The sequence below is a fragment of the Berghia stephanieae genome, chromosome 4, assembly GCF_034508935.2.
Source record: "Berghia stephanieae isolate SIO BIC M18660-M18661 chromosome 4, UCSD_Bste_1.3, whole genome shotgun sequence".
NCBI lineage: Eukaryota > Metazoa > Mollusca > Gastropoda > Nudibranchia > Aeolidiidae > Berghia > Berghia stephanieae.
In genome coordinates, this window is record NC_088363.1 from 48,428,002 (window position 1) to 48,451,537 (window position 23,536).

Consider the following 23,536-nt stretch of genomic DNA (forward strand, 5'->3'; position numbering starts at 1 on the left):
TCAATGTTTTTGGCCATTTGTAACCCAAAGCCTCTAAACTGTAAGGGGTGAACCAACTGACAAAAAGTAAATATTATTGTTCAGTAAAAACGATCAGAGATGTGATCTTATTCTTTTCAGCTTCTTAATTCAATATATCCTGTCTTCTTATTCCTAAAATGAGACCTGCCTAATTTTACAAAAATTTCGTAGAATTTCGAAATTTTGGCTTCAATTTCAGAACTTAATGAGCATCTCTAAGTCATATAAACTCATTGAAAATGAAAGTTGATGCCAGACTACACAATTTTAAAGATTTTGAAATGTTATTTAATCCTTGTGACGATAACAATTTCTATTTTTTTAAAAGTTAACTATTGGGACTACAATTTTTATCTCCTAAAAATTACAAACTTTTAAATTTTCAATTAGGTCGGTCTGTGAATTAAAAAAAAAAGTGTTGGCACATGTCTTATATCTACAACTACCGTACCGTACATATAGCGTTTCTCTTTGATGTCTTATATCTACAACTACCGTACCGTACCGTACATATATAGCGTTTCTCTTTGATAGCAGGGCAGCTGCAAGGTTCGATCCTACTGACCCAATAATTGTTACGATAAGCGGTTTGGGCCATCAACTAAATTTTGTCCAGCGTCTTTTGTGTTTAGCCAAGCCTTCAAGTTAAGTGACACTCTTATTGTTGTCAACGTCCATGGCTCCAAGCCCTCTGGATGGACTGAGCCTTTTCAGTTTTTAATTCATTTTTTTTTAAAACAACAAAACCGTCCCACATGACACCGTTTTGACACGATGGGTCACATTTTGATTTATGATTTTGTGCGGCTGTGTGGTCTTGTGGTATGACACTCGCTTTCGGATCAGAATGTCCTGGGTTCGAGCCCCGCTCTGAACGGTACATAGGCGAGTCCTTGGAAAAGGCTCTTTACTCACGTTCTCTCACCGTACTCAGGTGTATAATGAGTACCCGGCCGTTTACAACGTTGTCTCTGTCGAAAATAAGATTTAATATCGTCATGTTTCGTGTTGCTGTTCGCCAGGGACCCTTTGTAAAGCGTTTTGAGTACGGTTAGTGGATATTGCGCTGTATAAAAAAAGCTCAACATATATTTTAGGATCTTGATCTAACCGAGATAACGCTGTCTTTAGACAACGGGTCACATATTGTTAGTATTCTTATGGCAAACTTAAGTCCTAACTGCTAGACTCCTGGCCCCTCACCACACTCGCATCTCTGTGGTATGTCTCTGCCCCCCCCCCCCCCATTCCCTCCCTTCACCCCCCCCCCCCCCCCAAGCTCCCTGCCCGCGTCACGAGTGTAATCTGGCGGTGGTTGGTGGCGAGGGTGGTGGTGGTGGTGGTTGTAGGAGGAGGATGGGTGGTGGCGGGTGATGTGGGTGGTTGTTGTGGTGGTAGTGGTAGTGGTGGTGGAAGTAGTAAGTGATAGATAGTACAGGAACGTGGCGACTAACTGTTTGTGTTTGTGTTTTGTGTGCGTGTTTTTCTTTTCCCGGTGCCATTGGCTGGATAATAATATTATGCGCCGATTGAATCCTATAAAAGACTTTTCAATTAAGCATTATTCGATAGATGGATTGGATGTTTGTTTTAGAATTTCATTCGAATTTAAAATCATTTTGTGATGGAATCATATGTCTACTTAGATAGTGCTCATGGACTCGGGAATCCAAGGTTCGGATGCTAAACAAGAGAAGAAGTAAATAGAATAATTTAGTTAATTTTGATTTGAGAGACGACACCAGGCGTAAAAGGTAAGAGTAAGAGTAAGGAGAAAAAAAATAATTAAAATAAATTTGTATTAGATTTGTCGTTTTGAGCTCTAAGGACCCCTAGTGCTTCAGAGCCATTGGGACCATGAAACCGGAGTTTATTCCTGGGTTTCTATAGCGTGAAGTGGACAATAGCAATTGCTTGCTATCCTTTGGATAGGACGGTAGTCAATCGCAATGTATTTCCGCCAAATCTAACAGACTCAGCTACCCATTCACTGCTGGGTGGACAGAAAAAATCTCGATTGCACCGGGGCTCGATCTTGGTCTCTTTGCATGTGAAGCATGTGCTCTACCAACTGAGTTATCGGGATTCCCCCAAGGACCCCTAGATCCGAACTAAATCCTGGTATTTGTATTGTTGTTGATATAATATTATGTTCAGTGAAAATTATTGTTATTAATCAGAAAAGCTCAGAATAAACATTGCTCTCATTCCTGATTGGGTAGCTGGGTCTACTAGACTGTATATAAAGTACTTCGCGATAGACTGGTGGTGTCATCCAAAAGGTAGCAAGTAATCGCTATTGTGTGTCGTTTTTTATTTCCCCAGTAAATTACATTGACCATAACTTGCTGTAATTTGAGTAGGAAAACAATAAACAAACAATCAAATATAAAAAGAAGACGAAAAACTATAATGTAAAAATTTAGGCTTAAGAATATCAGCTAAAATGGTTGGACTTGATATAGTTTATTCCAGTTGGGATAGTTTTTTTTTCTCTCCATACAAAGTCCATTTCCAAGAAAGGCCGAAAACTGAACCAAGTGTCAGCTTGATACAGAGCAGTTAATTGACCGAATTGATGGGTAGTTTGGTTGCTTTTTTGAGGCGCGGTAGCCGTGACAACACGGGTGATTCCTGTTGACATCATACATATAGGGGAAGAAAAAATAAAAAAATAAAGAAGGGGGGGGGGGGGGGCTGTCGAGTTGGCCGAGTGGTTAAGGTAGGTCGCTGTGACGCTAGCTTTTACAATATTTTTTTTCCGACAGATACAACGCTGTCATTATCAGATAGGGACTCTTTGTGACCCATTGTCTCAAAACGGTTTTATGTAGGTGTGAAGATGAGAGTAATTTTAGCCGATCGATATTATTTGAGGGTAGAGTTTTCTGGCCAACATTTTCAAACACGTGTTGTTTATTTTTTCAGAGAATGGCAGGACTGCGTCGCCTCCTTGAGGCGTTTCTTTTTTTTCTCTCTTTCTTTTATAACCTCTGGCAAAATTATCAACCGCCCAACTTGCTCCTTTTGGACAATATGATTGATTCCTGTCGACATCAGACAGACGTTTGTTCGAAGAATTATCTATATTATTCTTTAATGGGATGCCCCCTTATTAACACGTCATCGATCGGTAATCTTATCATTGATGGTATGCGTTTACGTTACATAGTCACCATTTCTGTCCGCCAGACCAATCGTACAAACAGCAACAAAACTGCTGTATGTAACGTTTTAATCTGCTTGAAGGAATTTAGTGAGAACTAATCGCTCAAATTATGATCTAAATAAAAAACAATAGCAAACAGTGGCAACAACTTCATTAATTCTGTTCACAATTAAGATTAATAGTATACGCCAACCAACGTTACTTACAGGTCTGATAACTCAAATTGCTATGGTTCGTTTTGGTAATGAAAATACTAGGAAGTTAACAACTTGGCCTACGTTCCCAACCTACAGCGACCGACGAACGACGTGGACGAAAACGAATATCTGTCCTCAGAGCTTTAATCGTTAATTTTCTAATATCAAACCAATACAAATTAAATTATTGTTCATCACATAGACCTACCTACTACTACGAACAATTCGTACAATTACAAAATTTTGGCTCCAATTTCAGAATTTCATGAGCATCTCTTTAAGCCATTAAAACTTATTGAAAATGAAAGATGACGTCAGAGTACACAATTTTAACGATTTTGAAGGTTTATGTAATCCTTGTGAAGGCAAATTGTTCATCTAAAAGGTTAACTATACGGACTAATATTTTTATGTCCTAAAAATTACGAATTAAAAAAAAAATTCAAGTAGGCAGGTCTACAATACACCAATGTTAAATCAAGCCCACAATTTTGTTCGGTTATCAGACCTGCAAATACGTCTACCGTCAGTGTTAGATATTCAGTGTGTGCCCCCCCCCCCCCCCCACACACACTTTTCTTTCATCAAATTAAATTTGACCTAATTGTATAGAAACGGCAATGATATTATGTCGAGTCCTAGTTCACCTACTGGAACTAATAAATTAAAATCATAGATTAAATTTACAAGATGTTCAACGGAGAGAATTTCCTGAACACTGTACTGTTGAAAATCATAGACTGTTCTTTCCGCATTCGTGGTGTCAATGAATTGCTTCATTCAATTGCTCTTGACTGACTCGTGCTCATAAGTTCACAACTGAAAAGCGGCGGTTAAAGTGAATAAATATGCCATGGTTCATCTTGAAAGACTAAATCTTGTTTTGTTTTTTTCTTTAAACAAACAAATAAGTGAGAAGGCGAATAAATCACATTCTATTTGATGCAAAGACATCCACAATATTTTTTAATTTTTGGAAATGATTGATTACAATCTTTTAAAAAAAAACGGAATTGGAAGCTTCAATTTAATTTACGAAGACAGATGATGTGGACGTTTCGGGTTTCCCCCTTTGTCAACAAAGCACGGTGGTAACGCGTCAAATTCTGATCACACACCAAAAAAAAAATAAAAATCACGCGATTTGAATGTATCTAGACCGAAATCTTATTGAATGTATCACATAGAAAAAAATAATAGAAATGAGCATGTGTGTGGCTCATTACCAAAGACTCTGGAAGGAACATGAATAAACATTCGTCTCATGTAAACAGGAATCACCCTTGTTGTCACAGTGAGATGCAATCACCAAAGCAATCCATGAAGGAATATTATATAGAGGTCATTGTGCGGCTATGTGGTCTTGTGGTATGGCACTCGCTTCCGGATCGGAAGGTCCTGGTTTCGAGCCTAGCTCGGCGCATAGTTGAGTCCTTGGAAAAGGCTCTTCAATCATATTCTCTCGCCGTACTCAGGTGTAAAATGAGTTAACAGCCATGTCTTTGTCGGGAAAAAATTGTAATATCGCCGAACAGGCGTCATGTCTTGTTCTACATGTTACATATTGCTGTTGGACAGGGACCGTTTGTAAAGCGCTTTGAGCAAGTTAAGTGTATATTGCGCTATATAAATACACTATTATTTTGTTTTTAGATAATCTATTAAAATAAAACAAGCAAAAAACCCAATCCCATAAAAAAAATTAAATAAAAATATCTCAACAAAATAAAAAAAAACAAAAAACAAACAAAAAGCACAAAAACCCCAAACAAAAGAAAACAAAACATAAACAAAACAAAACAACAACAACAAAAAATCTGATGTCAACAAGAATCACCCATGTTGTCCAAAAGTGAGCCAATTGGGGGTTAATAATCTTTCTCAAGAAAAAAAAAAAACACCAAACAAACGAAAATGACGAATATTGTCTGTTCGATATGTTTGGATACATTACTCGATAAACTATCAGTTCGTTTATTTTACCTTTCTGTTGTGTAAATACGACCATCCATGTATTACAGGGTTTTATGTATTAAAGGTTTTTTTGACCTATGTAACCCTTAACGATCATGATATGACGGTGATAAATTAATTTTTCTTCTTAAGTTTCAACCCAACATAATATCACCGATTGGGGATAAATGGGTCGCAAGGTGTTCATATTGACAGGTCTGAGAACTATACACAATTCAATTATGGGTCCGATTTAATATTGTTATAATGGACAATATATGGTTTTGGTTTGAGAGTATAATATTTCCACGAAAATAATGAGCCCATAACAATTTGGGTAACCAGACCTGCAAATCAAATACGCATTGGTGGGTCATAAATTTTATGTTTGTTTACGTTTCCCATGTTCAACTCTCCTGAGTTTTGTCTTCTTTCTCTCCTTTTGTTTTATCTTTGTTCATTCATTTATTTATTTTTAAAAATCTAACTCTTACACGATTTCTATTTATTATCATCGGTGTAATGACATAAATGTCTCACCTAAATCATAATTTTCCCTGTGATAATTTCCCGCTCCTTCACTTTTTCAAAGTTCTTGTTATCTCGCCCTTTCCAAGCGGGGCTCGAGTATACCCTAACCTGAAGTCACGTACTACCAGTTTCACGTACAGAACGTTGATTGGGATGCAATTCATTGCGGCTTCATATTATTACCTCCCATTTTATGAAAATGAATGAACTGAATTTCAGTTTTGGTGGAAAACGATATTTTATTAACTTAAAAATAATTGTATTGAAATGCAACTTCTTAAATATACTATGAAGGCAAGAAAAACACGATCGAAAAGTAAGAAAAGTGTGAAAGTCGGAAAGTTATTTTGCAATTTTCACCTTAAATCGTTTTTTTCTTCTATAGGTATGGGATACTGTATCAAATATTTCTCAGAATTTATTCCATGAAATTGTCTGAAAATTTGCACAGTTCTGACAGTGATAATGTATTTTGTCACCATAGAGAGATTTTTTTGGATAGGATATGTGTATTTGGCTTAAAACCCAAATTATACATTTTTTAAACATCAATTTTGTCATAAAATTTTGATTCGCAATTTCGTAATGTTCTAAGACAACTCCCATAAGATAAATCTGTAAAATCTCTCTATGGTAACACAAAATGCTACAATGAAATGTTGATAGGAGGGAGGAATATGGAGGTTGTTCCGTCAATAGTTTTTGTTGAAAATTTGACACAAGATTGTTATACTTTTTGATGCGAAACGGGTATCAACACAGATCATGTATCTTTTTTCACCAAAAATGTTGATAATGTATCATATGACAATACACAATAATTAAAACCGCCAATATAGGTATTTAAAGACCCCAAACCGTCCCTTAAGTGAATGTATTTGTTGTTGCCTAATTAACCAGTAGATGTTTGACCAATCAAATCATGGAATTTGTGAGACACCTCCACATGTGCTCGGACAAACATAATTGTTTATAAACAATGACTTGAATGAAATCGACTACTCTCTGATTATTACTATTGTTTTTATACCGCCAAATGGGTGACTAGTTATCACACGATTTTCTTGATCATATTATAAACGTTTAAGTTTACACAAAGCGTTACTGTGTTGGTTCTATTGATCAAGCAGTAGAACAGCGGGTATTTTACTTAGACGCATCCCATTGATAGTAAAACCTGTGTAGTTTGCTATGTTTACCAATCACTGTCATGTTTACATTATGACGACTTTCCTAGAGGCGTGGTTATCTAAGTGTCTATTGATTGGTGACAAACTAATAATAGTCACACCGACGGAAAAACACGGCTCTATCATCTAAGAGTTGTGGATAGTGCTCGTCAGTTGGTGTGATTTGTGAGTTTCGTTCACTCATCGTGCAGGTTCGATCTCCCGTTCTCTGCGGCGCAAAGTTGAGTCCTTGTACAAAAAATTCAATAGTCTGATGCCACGTCCGCCCAGAAACGAGCAGCTTGGTTCTAAACAAAGAGAATCGGTACTTTTTATTCTTCATGCTGACTAGAACTATTTCACGTTATGTGATCAGAATGTATAAAAGTCAAAACATTATCAGATTTATAATGTTTTTCTCCTCTGGATAAACTTTTATGCGCGTCCGCCATTGTTCCGATAGTTTAGAACCATTTGCTAAGTTACTACTAAGCGTCATTTCGATGGAAGTGACGTCACGACTGTTGAACCCTATAGGCGCCTTTCTCATATTCTCTATCTTACCTGGCTGTAAATAGTAACAGCGTTGTTTCTGCCGAGACCAAATAATTGTAGTTTTCTATCGTCTTACATGTGTCATGTCTCGATCAAATGTTAAGGTAGCTGTTGGTTTGGGACCTCTTGCAAAGAGGTTTGGGTGTGTTTAGTTAAAATAACGCGATAAGATATATGCTCAAGTTTTTACCTTTTATCTATTTTTTTTGTTTTTGTCTTTGATAGATTATGGTGGGGGGGGGGGGGGAATCCATAACAAATTAAGATATAGCCTAATACAAAGTTTTGTAGCTTGAAGCTTGAAAACATAAATTACAATATAATAGTTAAGTGGAATCGAAGCTTCAATCCAATTAATGAAGACATGTAATATAGACGTTTCGGGTTTTACCTTTATCAACTAAACACGATGAATGAATTCGTCTTTCCTATTTCACTTATCGTGTTTTATTGACAAAGAGAAAATCCGAAACGTTGTTTTCATATATTATCTGTATTCGTTGATTAAATTGAATCTTCCATCCCATTTGACTATAAAGGTATTTCACAATTTAAAAAGAAAAGCCCGTTTCGGTGTGAAAAGGTTAAAGTACGAGCATTTCTAGAATACCTGGCAAATCAAAAGCGTCTGTGTGGGGTGTCATACCTCCCACCTTCAAGCTTATCCAGTTACATATTCGGCATTGATATTACCCGGGGTGTCGGTTGTCTAATCAGGGGAGGAAATTGGAGGCAGTCTCGCAACGCCCGACTCCGTAATTAAACCAATGCTCTAGGAAACGAGATACTCTTTGAAACAAAACAAAACAGAACAAAATAAAACTGCTACCTGTTGATATGATATTATAGTGCGAGCAGTTTTGACGCTGTTTTCAGATTATAAATCATTCGCAAAATAAATTTTTTATATATCTTCTTCTTCTTCTTCTTCTTCTTCTTCTTCTTCTTCTTCTTCTTCTTCTTCTTCTTCTTCTTCTTCTTCTTCTTCTTCTTCGTTATCACTCATAATATAGTCTTCATGTTTGAGTGTCTAGTTGGTGAAGGAATACCTTTGTCTACCTCAGCTCTTCTTTAACATATGTGACCTGGTATTATGACCAGAAGATGAAACAGATGTCAACAATTGAATTTAAAGTCAAAATGATAAGAAATTTAAATATTACCAACCGTCCCCAAGTGGTATTCTCATTTCGTGATGAGCTAAGTGATAAAATTTGAATTTATAGACACAAACATGAAACTTGGATTAAGTTATGGTGGGGAATAAATGCAATATTTTCCATTGCAACAACTCAAAAATTAGTATTATAAAAATCTTTTAAAATTCAATTTTCGTGGACCTATTTATCCTGCCCGGCGTGCACATATTTGAAGGTCTGATAGCCGAACGTAATTCTGGACTTGGTTTAACATTGTTGTAATGGATAACATTTTGCGTAGTTTTGAGGGCATTTCCATCACGACCATGAGCCCATAACAATTTGAGTTATCAGACCTGCAAATAAGTAAACGTCAATCCCGACATAAACTGATTTAAAGGAATGGGTCAAAGCAAAACCTAAATATAACAAAAAATATATATATAAATAAAAAGACGTTGCTTCTGATTTTTGAAATATTCGCATGTGAAAAAAATGAACGCAACGAAATAAATTATAATATGTTTGATATGGTAATACCCAGAGATAATAATTATTGGGCTTCCCGTCTAGTTAAGTTCATTTTTAAAATTTGTTTTAATTAAGTTCTGGCATCAACAAGTACTCGAATACGAATTTGATTTGATAATCGGATTAAATACCTCACATTTGATGAAGATATGCGTGTTTTAAACGATTTTGTTTAATCACTTGGTTAAATACCTCACGTTTGATGAAGATAAGCGTGCTTAAACGATGTTATTTAATCATTCAGAGAAGATGAACATCGCAATGTGTGTGATTTTGGAGGGCTTTAATCATGTTCCAGTTAAGTCATATCTAAAGAATTGATGGTATCGAATAACATATGAAGTCGACGATTATCGTGTTAAGGTGGTGCGTTAAACATGGCAAGCATGTGGGTTTTCTATGGTATCTTTTTTATTTTTATAGAGCAGTAAAGTTAGGTGCCCCATACGTAAACAAAGGTCGAGAAGCACGTGGCAAACCACATGTTCCTGTCTTGACAGCTCACGTTCCAATGTAAATAATAGAAAAAAATAACCTTTAAAATTTGGCTGTTAGGTGGCAAAAGAAACACATATTCATAAATACTCGATCATGCATCAAATAATTTCTAGATATGGATATTTTATGGAACAAAAGGTAAAATTTTCTAAAATTTATCAAAAGTTACAGTCTATCTATTTTTAGACCAGAGCAAATTATTGCGCTGGTGTGAACAAAACGAGAATTATTCGGAGCCTGATTTTCATAATAATTTAGCCTTATATTATTATTTCTGCAACTGTTAGATTTTATGTAAACATATTTTCAATACTGAAAGTGTATTGCCTACAACTCAAACTACAAAATTGGGAGACCTATATTGTGCGTAAATTATTCCGGTCCCTAACGGAAATCACTAGCAACTTGTTATTGTTTACGTTTGGGGCACCTAACTTTACTGCTCTATAAGTAAGGTCTGGGCAGGTGTCCGTCATATGTTGGGCAACACTTCAAATACCATAGTCGATTGCTCAATATCGGTACCCCCCAAGATGATTCAATGCCGAGGAGGTCGTTTTTTTTTTTTTGTTTTTTTTTTTTTGGGGGGGGGGGGGGGGGGGCATTTTTGTTTAACAAGCATAATGCGAATAAATTATGAAGCTTATGAAGCGAGTTGACAGTTTAGATCCGTGAATATGTGCTATATCTATAGATTATGTATTTATGATTGTTCAAAACATAATTTAAGAAGGAAAACAAAAAAGAACAGCTTTCCTGCTCAACCAAAATACATTGAAAAATTGTAATTTGGAATGATGACTTACGAAGATGAAATTCAAAACCAAATAAATAATGTGAGAGAAAGGAAGAGAAATACTTATATAATTGTGCAATTATACAGAGCAATATCTCTGAAGTGCTCAAAACTCGTTGCAAAGGGGGTTGGTAGCCAACAGCAGCACTTCATATGTAGAACGAGACATGACGCCTGTAAGGCAATATTAAAATTTTCTCTTGACAAGAAGTAGAAATAAATAAATAAATTGATAAAATAAAAAAAATAAAAATGATATGTTAAATAATAATAATAATAATAATAATAATAATAATAATAATAATAATAATAATAATAATAATAATAATATAATAATAATATATTAATGATAATGATAATAATAATAATAATAATAATAATAATAATAATAATAATAATAATAATAATATAGTAATAATAATAATAATAGTAATAATAATAATAATAATAATAATAATAATAATAATAATAATATTAACAATTATAACAATATAATAATAATAATAATAATAATAATAATAATAATAATAATAATAATAATAATAATAATAATAATAGTAATAGTGATGATAATAATAATAAGAAGAAGAATAACAATGATAATAATAATAATAACAATGATAAAAACAATAATAATAAATAAATATATAAATAAATAAAAAGTAAATGACTAGGTACAATTTTACACCAAAGTACGATGAGAGAATGTGAGTGCTGAGCCTTTTCCAAGAACTCGACTTTGCAACACTCAGAGCGGAACTTTAGGTCTATTAATACAGGTCCGAAAGAGAGTGTCATACCACTAGACCACAAAGCCGTACATGTGCTGGTATTGACAGCTCAGTTAGTTGAGCACTCGCTTCACACACAAAGGGTTCGAGATCGATCCAGGGTGTAGTCGGGTGTAGTCCTCTTGTCCACCCAGCAATGATTGGATAGCTGGGTCTGTTAGATCTGGCGGAAAGTGCTTTGCGATAGACTAACGTCCTATCCAAAGGATAGCAAGCAAATGCTATTGTCTGTTTCATGCTATAGAAACCGGGATAAACTCCGGCTCCGTGGGCCTCATAGCTCTGAAGGCTCACAAATCCCCACAAATAATGTGGATAGGATGCAGAATAAGGTTCTACTCAACTCTTTGTTTTTGTTCTTAGACTGGCCGTGGGTGATTAGTTCTCACAAGATTATCTCAATCAGACTAAATACCTGTAAGGATATGCACATTTTGTGTGTTGATGGGATGGAAAGAATTTATGAATATTTTACTTAAACGCATAGCATCAAAATGGTTTTAAGAGTATTGTGTTCAGAATCGTCAAAGTGTCATAGTATTGGAGACTAATAGATTGAAAAATGATGAAAGATAGACAGATAAATAGATAAATAATTGAATGGATATAGAGCTAAATAGATAGGTAGATAGATTGATAGATATGTAGATAGATAGATAGATAGATAAATAGAGAGAGAGGCAGTAAGAAAGAAAAAATAAGAAAGAGAGAGAGAGGGAGAGAGAGAGAGAGAGATAGAGAGAGAGAGAAAGAGAGAGAGAGAGTGAGAGTGAGAGTGAGAGAGAGAGAGAGAGAGAAAGGGAGAGAGAGAGAGAGAGGCAGTAAGACAGAAATAATAATAATAATAATAATAATAATAATAATAATAATAATAATAATAATAATAATAATAATAATAATAATAATAATAATAATAATAAGTGAGAGTGAAAGAGTGAGTGAGTGAGAGAGTGAGAGAAAGAGAGAAAGAGAGAAAGAGAGAGAGAGAGAGAGAGAGAGAGAGTGAAGTCCCAGGTTTGAGAGTGTTTGCCAAGGTGAGGCTAATTTTAATCGACAGATATTTGAAGGATGGGTATTATGGCCAAACTTTTAAAATACGTGTTCCTTCAGAGTTATAGGTATCTCAATGATGAATGATATATGACAGGATTATACGAGAAAGGGGACAAAACAGGTGTTAGTTGTGACAAGATGACAGCTTCAAATTGACTCCAGTCAGGCCCCATGTGTCAGTTTTCTCCCCCTCTCTCTCAAATCTCCATTCGCCAGTCTCAAGTTTAATAATGCTTATGATTGTCACATTGGTCAGTTTTTGCCATTTTACGGCCTAATGGACTCTCTCTCTCTCCCCCCCCCTCTCTCTCTCTCTCTCTCTCTCTCTCTCTCTCTCTGTCTGTCTCTCTGTCTCTCTCTCCTTAAAACCAGAACTTCTTTCATATTATATTATAGTTGAACAATTGATGGTTCCTCTGTGACGTCTTGTTTCTATGCCTGTCAAGCTATTGGCATGGATGCCTTTTGAACAATCATCTTATAGATAGTATGCAGATGACGTCACTCAGGTCTTTGTTATTGGTTTTTGACTCCGCGTTTATGAGTAATGCTCACTGAACTGTATTAACCCGACTATAAACGTTCATGGATACACACAGTTTTGTGAGTTGGTCCGTTATACTTCCGGATGGCAATGTTATGAGCTTCTTAGCCAAGCCCATACTATCTATAGTATGAGACTTCAGTTCTTCAATAAACATACTACAGTGCATACACTTTTGAAACTAGTCGAATAAACTTTTAAGTAGTTGTTTTTTATTTGACTCGAAAATTTAAAATAAAGTATATTTTTGCCCCAAAATCAACAGCTGACCGTGAACCGAAGACCCATTGCTACCTTAAACGCTTGCCTATCACACGAAGTAAACAGCTCCACAGATCCTGAGCAACACTCACAATTTTAACACAGATGATTGAAAAACATGCGTCGTATCGTCAGGTTTTGCGATGCAATTCCTTTATCAGTGTGTCAAAATATTGTGAGAAATACTCACTAACTGGGCCTGACCTATTTGTGTGTTTGACATGTTCTAAGGGTTTGTCAGGCCTTTTCATACAGGAAATAAATAGTCAAGGGCACAAAATGGGGTAAACGGCAGGAAATATTTTGATTGGTTAATGCCTTTTATCCATTCGGACGAACCATCAATGATCTCAAATTGTTTTTATATCGAGGTGGACATCAAATGCTAAATTTGAGATGTTTGCTTAACTTATATAATGTGGCACATTGGCTCAAAACGTTAGTATGTCGAAGTAATTTTGAAGATAGCAATGGACGATCTTTATTCTTTTTCCATGTGCTCAAGGCTTTGGTCAAATTACAAAAATGTGCTCAAAATTACCGGCAAATCTAAAAAATTATCAAACTATTGTTTACAGATTGATATAGGAATAATTGAGGGTTACCTTATCACTCGTTGACTCCAATGAATATTTATAAAAACTACTAAGGCATAATGATCGGTCATTTATTGATGCTGGGAATCGCCATCTGGCAGCCCTGTTGCCAGATTCATTTACGCGCACCTACAGACGTTGTTACCAGACCGATTTTAATCGTCGATGGCTCAAGGAGGATTCGTCTCGATCTATGTTAATTTCCACAGTTCAGTAGTATAATAATTAAAATAGACGAGTTCCTGTTCGTAAAATCATTTATTTCTCCACAAATATTGCAGGTTCTCCACTTGCATTGTAAATGACACTAGTCAAATGGAATAGAAGCTTCGATTTAAGTAACGAAGACAAAATGTGGACGTTTCAGATTTCTTCTTTGTCAAACAACAAGAACGACAACAAACAAACACAATGAATGAAACACTTAAGACGAATGAGAGATGGGAGGATGGCTTTATCATGTGTCTTCATGGGACAGCGTGGCTCAGTGGTACGATCTTTGCTTCGTACCCGAATGGTACCGAGTGCGAATACCCTGCTGCGTTCTGTGGCCTAGAGCAGCTCACCTCGCCCTAGCTCAATTTGTGGCGCTGCATTATGGATGACGCCTGGGATGTTCCAGTTATCCCTTGGAATAGACCACAGAAACAAATTTCCCCTATGGGATGAATGAAGGGAATTTCATTTATTTATTATATTTATTGTTAATTAAAATTGAATCTTAAATTCCATTTGGCTTCAAGCAGCAATATTTGTAACGCATATTGTATAAAACTGGAGTAACATTTTTACCTATTATTATAAAAATAATACATTGATTTTAAAAAAATTAATTAATTAATTTCAAAGTTTTTTTTACTAATTAAGATACTTTTAACAGTATATCATTAACTGAGATGCATTTGGCAGCTTTTTTAAAACTTTCACAAACTGAATTTTTTTTTAAGTTATTGTTGGAATTTTGGCCAAAACGTATCAGGCAATCATTAAGCTCCTGCCTGCCAAGTGGAGTCAAGCCCTCTTTGTCGTAGTATTGTAACTTGTTATTGAACACCTGGGATGGTTAGCCAGTTGACAGCCGTAACCTGTAAAGAATTGTATTTATATATTTGGCCAGAAAAACTCGTCATTCAAATATAGATCGATTTAAATGACCTGTATCTAGGCACAAGCTCCCAAACCTGGGACTTCGCAGGTCTCAGGTTTGAGAGTTTTTGCCAAGATGAGGGTCATCTAAATCGATCGATATTTGAAGGACGAGTTTTCTGGCCAAATTTTTAAATACGAGTTCTTCCAGAGTACAGCAGTTAACAAGTTAGACAAACGAGACCACCCAGAATTCTGTGGTCGCCAAACACAATGACGTATGTAACGACAAACACTCTACGTTTTCATTGGGACAATCTCTGTTTTTCTTTCATTTTCTCGTCAGGGTTGCCATTTTGGCAGATTTCATGCCATGTTTGCATGCCCCCCCCCCCTATGTTTGGCATAATTTTAGCTTTCTAATTCTCATTTATGTTCTGTGGACAAAGTTACACTAAAAATCGTATAATTTTACTAATTTTCATTCTAAAAACAGTCAATACGAGATAAAACTTTCCCATAATATAGACATGTTTCGTTGTGGTTTAAGACATCGTAAAAATATTGTGTTTTCTATCTCTTCAGTTAATATTGATCTCTTAGACAGTTTTTTTCGTTTTGCTTCCCATACTAGATGACTTCTCCCTACGACTTGTTAAGCTCATTCTTTTCAAAATGGATCTGGCAACTATGTTTTTCTCTCTCTCTCTCTCTCTCTCTCTCTCTCTCTCTCTATCTCTCTGTCTCTCTCTCTCTCGCTCTCTCTCTCTCTCTCTCTCTCTCTCTCTCTCTCTCTCTGGGTTTATTGAAGTTCTGTATTGAGCTAAACGTCAAAGTGATACGAAGCTGCTAGATTCGGGTCAAAATCCTTTTTTAGCCTTTTTTCTTACTGGCTGAAAAAGGGCTTTGAGCCCGAAAAGTTCCCCGTTTGGTAAATTGTTCGTTTTTGAAGCTGTTCTATTTATTTTTGTTTATTTCATTTCTTCCCCTTAACTTCCATAATTAATGTGATGCATTAATATTTTATTGTTTCTGTTATAAAATGAAGACGAGTTTAGAGCCTGGAACGGTCCGTATTTGGTGATCTGTTCTTTTTAGAATCTGTTCATTATTCATTATTTTTCATTACTGTTTACAGTCCTCATTATAATGTCAACTGCGTCAACTCATCCAAGGGACACAATCGATGACAGACGCAATTTTCCTAATAATATACTCTCAGGCTTCAATAGTCGTGACGTCACTTCCCTCGTAATGGCGCATAGCAACTAAATAACTGGTTCTAAACTATCGGAACAATGGCGGACACCCTTATGAAATACTTCTCCGACGAGCATAAAAGTGTATCCAGAGGAGAAAAATATAATAAATCTGATCATGTTTTGACTTTTATACATTCTGATCAAATGACATGTGAAAAAGTTCTAGTCAGCATGAAGAATAAAACGTACCGATTTTCTTTGTTTAGAACTAAGCTGCTCGTTGCTGGGCGGACGTGACATCAGACTATCGAATCCATCTCCGGACTTGTATTTATTTGACAGGTCTGATAACCCAAATTCATATGGGTTCATCGTTGTATTGGAATACTTCAAACAAATGAAAAAATATTATCCATTCTAACAATACTAGATCAAACCCAAATAAACTGCGTGCGGCTATGTGGTCTTATGGTATGACACTCTCTTTCGGATCGGAAGGTCCTGAGTTCGAGCCTCGTTCGGCGCATAGTTGAGTCCTTGGAAAAGGCTCTTTACTCACATTTTCTCACTGTACTCAGGTATAAAATGAGTACCTGACTGTTAACAGCGTTGTCTCTGTCCGAAAAAAATAAATGTAATATCGCCCAACAGGCGTCATGTCCCATGCTACATGTTAAGTGTTACTGTGGGCTAGGGACCCCTTGTCGTATAAAACACTTTGAGCATGTTTAGTGGGTATTGAGGTCTATAAAAGTTCAATTTTTAGTCATCATTCATGCAAATAATATGTACATGTAGCTCCATGCAATTACGTCTGACGTGCAATCATTTACAGGTCTGGTAACCCAAAGATTTATGGGCTCATTATTATATTTGAAAGACTTAAAACCAACGCAAAATATCATTATCCATGAAATCAATGGTAAAACAAATCCATGATTGCGTTTGGTTATCAGTCATGTAAATATGTGACCAATGGTATTAAGAAGGCATAAATGCAAACAATTGAATTTATACTAAACATATGAGACGCTGTCTAAGTTTACAGGCTTCATTGTGGACCATTGATATAATTTTTATGCTGGCCAAAACTAAAATTTCACATTTCTGCTCAATTTAATTTAAAGTCTTTCTTATTTTTTGGAGGCGGGGGGGGGGGGGGGGGGATCTGGTCTATCCAAACATGCATATCGTTTTGAGGCGACGGGTCACATATTATGGGTCACATGTACCTCCATACAATTGCACCACTAAACTTGAGGTGGGTGTCGTCCTGATGTATTAGTTGTAACAATGAATAATCAATTTGGGTTTTTCTTTCTTCTCTCTCTCTCTCTCTCTCTCTCTCTCTCTCTCTCTCTCTCTCTCTCGCTCTTTCTCTTTCTCTCTCTCTAGCTCTCTCTCTCTCGCTCTTTCTCTTTCTCTCTCTCTCTCGATATTTCTCTTTCACTCTCTCTCTCTCTCTCGATCTCTCTCTCTCTCTCTCTCTCTCTCTCTCTCTCTCTCTCTCTCTCATAATTCAAATCATAACTTCATACGAATACAATGATGTATTATCTATCTACTCACATGTCAGTTGAGCTGTCGCCAACTTATTCAAATGGTTCTTCCGGCGTTCAATAATCTAAAATAGAAAGAGAGAAAGGTTAAAATAAATAATAGACTAATTGAAATATCCCTATTGTGTCACTTAATATCCTCACACCAAAAAAAAAGAAAAAAGAAGCGTTCACGAGAGGAATGATTACACGCGTGTCTTTTAGTATAAGGCTAACTGGTCGCAACAATAGATATTTTGGATTGACACTGTGTTTATCATCTTATAGATTTCATTAAAAGAAAGCTTATTATTCGAAAAAAAAAAACCACAATAATAACAAATAACAACTAAAACAAAACAACAACCTCGAATGTGTGGGAAGGGAGAAGAAGAGGAACAAGAGAAAGAGGAGGAGGAGGAGGAGGAGGTAGGTAGAGAGAGAGAGAGAGAGAGAGAGAGAGAGAGAGAGAGAGAGAGAGAGAGAGAGAGAGAGAGAGAGAGAGAGAGAGAGAGAGAGAGAGAGAGAAATAGGTAGATAAATAGAGAGATCACGGACCGTAACTAAACCACCAGCTGGTAGAGAAACGTCATAATCTTATGCTCATTGGCCTGGAACAGCATGAGGGATGAGAGGTCATTGAGTACATCTTGTGGCTTGCGAAGTGTGGGGAAATGTAAGTACAGAGTAGAATCCAATTCAACGCGCCATCTACCCACTCTATTTCAGTACATTATTTTATTGATTAAATGATATATGGAGAAGAATCGTGTGAAAATATAAAAGGGAGTTTGTTAAATGTGTTACAGTTTCTTGCAAATTTTCTTTGTATCACATGACAGGCAATTAAACTTTGAACGAACATTTGCTGAAGACAGAATATATTATACGTTTGTATTCCACAGCTCTGAGTTTGCCAACACAAGTTAGTAATCGACTGGTGGGGTCATTAACAAGTTATTTGACAGTGGTTGAATTCTTGATTTATTAAAGTAATGTTGGATCCACACACACGATCGTGCCCACCAGTTTCTGTGTTGAATGCGGTAAAATTGAGTGACTCTTTAATTAATTAATGGTTTGGGGGAGGGGGATGGGGCGGGGGCTTCTTGGTATTTGTAACTTTCTATTGATCTATAAACACCCCTTTCCCCCTGTTCTAGACATTTACGTTTCTTTCTCATTTCATTTCGCAGGTACAAATTTAAACATCCATCGAGAGGACACCGCAGTAATGAAAAGAAATATTATTCCTATGGAAAATATCCAAGTTGTATCATTAGTCTTTAATATTGTTTTTAAAATGACGTGATCCAAACCAGGTGCTGAAATGATATTTCAGAAATATACATTTCTAAAGACTATGGACTAAATACAGCAGAAAATTGCTTCATTATTGATGTATGTGATCAGTTAAGAAGGAAAATAACAAACAAACAAAAACAAAACAACAACTGGACATTAAAATTTAACTACAAGAAGACACCAAAAGTGATGACGCAGTGGTCAAGAATTCTATACAGGATATAGCTGGAATTTTCACAAGAATTCATTCCATCCTGGCTTTTATGATGACAAGAACAGCATTGAGAATGTGTTCTTCCTCTTATTATATTTTCTTTATCATACTCGCCCTTCTAAACTCGGAAATCGCTGCAAGATCGAGAGGAAAGAAAAGAGCGGAACTTCAATATTCAGATTGTGGTAAGGAATTCAATGTTGTCTTCATACTGTCTTCAGTTAATTTTTCTTTCTGATTTACGTATTACTTTTGTGTATGAATCAAATTTGATTTGTGGAATTTATCTTTGTTCTTAAGAAGATATCCATTTGATTTATCCATTTTTTCATTTATTTATCCATCCTTCCATCATTCCACCCATCCATTGACCAATTCATCAATCCATCCTTCCATCTATCCGTCTGTCAATCCACCAATCAATTGATTTATCCATCTGTCTATAGATCCTTCCATCCAACCACTCATCCATCCATCCAAACATTCATTCATCTATCCAACCATCCATCCATCCATTCATTTATCTATCCGTCCATCTATTCGTCCACCCATCCATCTATTTATCCATCCATCCACCCAAGAATGGATCCACCCATCTATTATCCATCCACCCATCCATCCTTTCATTTATCCATCCATCTGATCTACCCATTTCTCAATCCATGAATATATTCAATTCTCTCCCTCTCTCTTTTTTTTTCAATTAACCCTCATCAATATTTATTTTCCAATTTTATCTCAACGACACAGGAACCAAAGACAAGATAATCCACTTCCACCATCTCCACGCCACGCCCACTCCTGTCATCATTCCCGGCACCCTTTACGTCAGTATTTCCGGTAACGTGACCGAGGACCTTCCCAGGCGTGTTAACGTTTACGTCACCATCAAGAAGTATTTCTTCACATTTCCAGTTAGAATTCCTTGCTTCATGGATGGAATTGGATCTTGGTGAGATTTTGAACCACTTTTTTCCGTTCAAATCTTCAGTTTTACTTTGTGATTTATACTTCATCAGCGTATCGCAGGATTAAGGATTTCTTGCTTGGTTTTGAAATAAGTAACAAACAAGTCCCAAAGAGACCAAGTCATCAATGAATAACCAAATAATCAAAATATACTGCTAAAAGTCTGGAAACATCTATAAGAAAACGGATGGGAACAAATGGTCAGGGTCAATAAATAACAAGCCAAATAATTGGGGAATTGTTCCAAATTTTTCTTTTATCGTATTAAAGAAAACATAAGCGTAGTAGTAGAAGTAGTAGTAGTAGTAGTAGTAGTAGTAGTAGTAGTAGTAGTAGTAGTAGTAGTAGTAGTAGTAGTAGTAGTAGTAGTAGTAGTAGTAGTAGTAGTAGTAGTAGTAGTAGTAGTAGTTGTAGTAGTAGTAGTAGCGTATGGCCACACCTCCAAATTCATTTCGTCAACCCAGCTTCGGAAGTCTCCCTCCGTCCAAAGAACTTTTTCATAGCCACCTGCAAGTCTCGTTACTGCGTAGGATCATCACGTGGCTGCCCTACAGGAGATGCGTTCTGCTATGAACTTGAGGGTGATACCAGCCTAGATCCAATCCTTCAGCTAAAGATGAGTGGCCAGAGCAAGAATGATCCAAACCGGCGTCCAGACAAAGTTCTTACTTTTCCTGGACCACCACCTCCAACAATAAAAATTAAGAAAAGAAACCATAAGAAAACTGAAACAAAGGGATTATGTATAAGAGAAGAATAAAAGACAAGGCTCAAGATATGGTAGGCTTTACAGTCAAGACGATTCAGTGAGGAATCGGAGAGTCAAATCTCTTTTTACTTCCTTAAAAAAAATTTCAATCATTTTTTTCAGGGATTTCCCCCCCACTGATTTCGAGTTGGATGTAATATGCAATGCGCAGGTCGGGTGTCTTGCTCAAGGACAACATCAAGATGTCGATAGCGTTGTTTGAACTATGATCCTCCAGATTTATTCAATCTACAATATCTCTCCACTTTGACAATGTCAGAAACCTTCATTAACCAGTTAACTCCCGTACTTGGGAAAGACACGTATTTTTTTTTAATGGCCGGAATACTCGTCCTTCGCCACGTTCCAGGTTTGAGAGTTTTGTCCAATATGGGTCATTTAAATCAATCGATATTTAAAACACGAGTTTTCAGGCCAAATTTTTAAATATTAAATACGTGCCGGAGTACGGCAGTTCACGTTAACTGAAATTCTGACGTCTTTCCGAAAATTAGGTCAAAATACACGCGACGAGCACCAGAAGAAAACTAACAGCAAGATGTATTCTAAGGTATAACCAATGGCATGATATAAACTGGAATATTTGATTCTTTGACAATTACTTTAAACCATTCATTGGTCACTTTCTTTTGCTGATCGACGCCGTATATGGTCGCATTATGTTTAGTAAGAATCAGGCAATGATTTATCGAAGGCTACGAAATGTCCAAATGAACAAACTCTGAACTATTTCTCAATCTTTATTTATGTGTGTGTGTCTCTCTCTCCAGTTCCTACGAGAACATCTGTGCCACCTTGGAGCAGTTTGAATTGACTGGTTGTCCTCTACCCCTACATTACCAAGGTATCCCGTGTACGTGCCCGTTCCTGGCAGGTGAATTCAACATCAATGACGTGGCTTTCAATCTCCCAAAGATACAAGGCTTTGCGAGCTCTCTAATCAATGTGAGTGCATTTTAATATTTTAATGTCGTAGAATGAAGACATCTTGGTAATTTAATCATTCTGATATTTTTAAAATGCAACCTGTTGTAAGAGAGAGAGCACAAGAAAATTACGTAGGAGAAAGTCGGCCTAGAGGGAGCTTCACCCCTAATAACTAATGGTCTGTTCGTAGATATCTACGAGGCGCTCTGGCAATTTATGAGAACTGAGTTATTAGTATGTTGTTAAAGAGTAACAAATCCTCTACAGTATGCCATTTGTTTCATGAAAATAATTGAAAATTGGCTTTTATGTTTATTTAAAGTAGATAGTCTGTAGAAAAGGGTTTTTGAGAAAAATGGCTTCAAACTTTATGATAACTCATTACAAGGCTTAAAGTCCCGTCGTAAAAATTACAATTATTATGATTAAAATGCAAATTTTACTTTAATTTGGTCAGGCGCCCTCCAGGGCCAGGAATACGAGCGACGCGTAATGATATCTACTAGTTCACACAAAGATTTTCAGAAGTCAAACTGTTCGTCCTCTTTTACAATAAAAACAAGGCAGATCACAAAAGGGGATAAACAATAATTTTCTAAAAGGTAATGAAGTGAAAATTCACTTCGGAAAAACAATGAGAGGCATATTTCCATTTTAGTTTCGAATTCAGAAGTTTAAGCTGCGTCATGGAAAATGGTCAGAATTTTAAAGAAGTAGTGAGCAAAAATTCATTAATGGTCTAAATATAGTAATCTCTGTATTGATAAAACTTTGTCTCTTTTTATCTTTTGCCATTACATTGCAGGGCAACTACGAATTGGAATTGGTTGTGCAAGAAGAAGATGGCCCAGAGCTCGGATGTTTGAGGGTTAATTTTTCCATGCGGAAGAGGAGGAGGAAGAGGCGGTTATGACGCCAGGATCCCCTACAACAGGGGAGAGAATCGGCAGAAATCACGGCCGCTAAAACGAAACTCATGGCTATCAATTCCAAGTCTTCTAGGAAAGAAGCAAAACGAGTGGAGAAGTTGAAGAAGAAAAATAAAAACAAGAGGAAGAGAACCGTAGATGGAATTTTAACGAAATCTATGAATAAAGACTTTAATAATAACAATACTGGTGATAGTGAGAGTGATTCGACTGTTTCTTCAACTATAAAAGACAGTGATAAGAATAGTAATTCTAATTCCGTGGGGAGAAAGACGAGTAGTGTTGAAAAAGTTACAGCCGTGTCGAGTTTTGAAAAGAACATTGAAAAGATGAAAAGAAAAAGAAAAAGAAAACGTCGACGGAATCGACTGAAGAAGAAGAGGAGGAGGTTGGAAAGAGAGAAGAGAAAGAGGGAGAGGTGTTTGAAGAGGGAAAGGAGGAGGAAAAAGAAAAAGGCGAAAGAATTATTACAAAAATCTAAACAGAACAATTATAATTATAATAATAATGGTAATACTGATAATAATATTGTGGTCGGTGATAAACATAAACATTCGTTCAGAAGTTTGGAGCCGGTATGAGGATAAAAACAAAGTGGATTGATTTTGTTAGTAACAATTCATGTGATATGAATGCCTGTAATAGGATCTGACATGACCTACGAGTGTCACAAGCGTTATTTGAATCCCGAAGACAGATAAACAAATAAATAGAATGCCGGAGAGGCGTTCAGACGATGGCCTCCAAGCCTAAAAATGGCTGTGCTGACACACGTTCAGCCTACATATTTTTT

The 23,536-nt window shown here is 36.2% G+C and overlaps 1 protein-coding gene across 1 annotated transcript in view; it reads left to right on the forward strand.

The window, feature by feature from the left end:
- The first annotated feature begins 1,389 nt into the window (after positions 1–1,389).
- The window catches only part of LOC144970737 (ganglioside GM2 activator-like), a 25,191-nt gene continuing 3,044 nt past the window's right edge, over positions 1,390–23,536 (forward strand). Inside the window, exons 1-5 of the mRNA XM_078910703.1 lie at positions 1,390–1,775; positions 18,827–19,334; positions 19,900–20,101; positions 21,658–21,832; positions 22,620–23,536. The exon at positions 22,620–23,536 is cut by the window's right edge and continues 1,197 nt beyond it. Of these exons, the coding sequence (XP_078766829.1) occupies positions 19,199–19,334; positions 19,900–20,101; positions 21,658–21,832; positions 22,620–22,727 (621 nt within the window). The 5' untranslated portion in view covers positions 1,390–1,775; positions 18,827–19,198 and the 3' untranslated portion in view covers positions 22,728–23,536. The remainder of the gene's footprint in view (positions 1,776–18,826; positions 19,335–19,899; positions 20,102–21,657; positions 21,833–22,619) is intronic.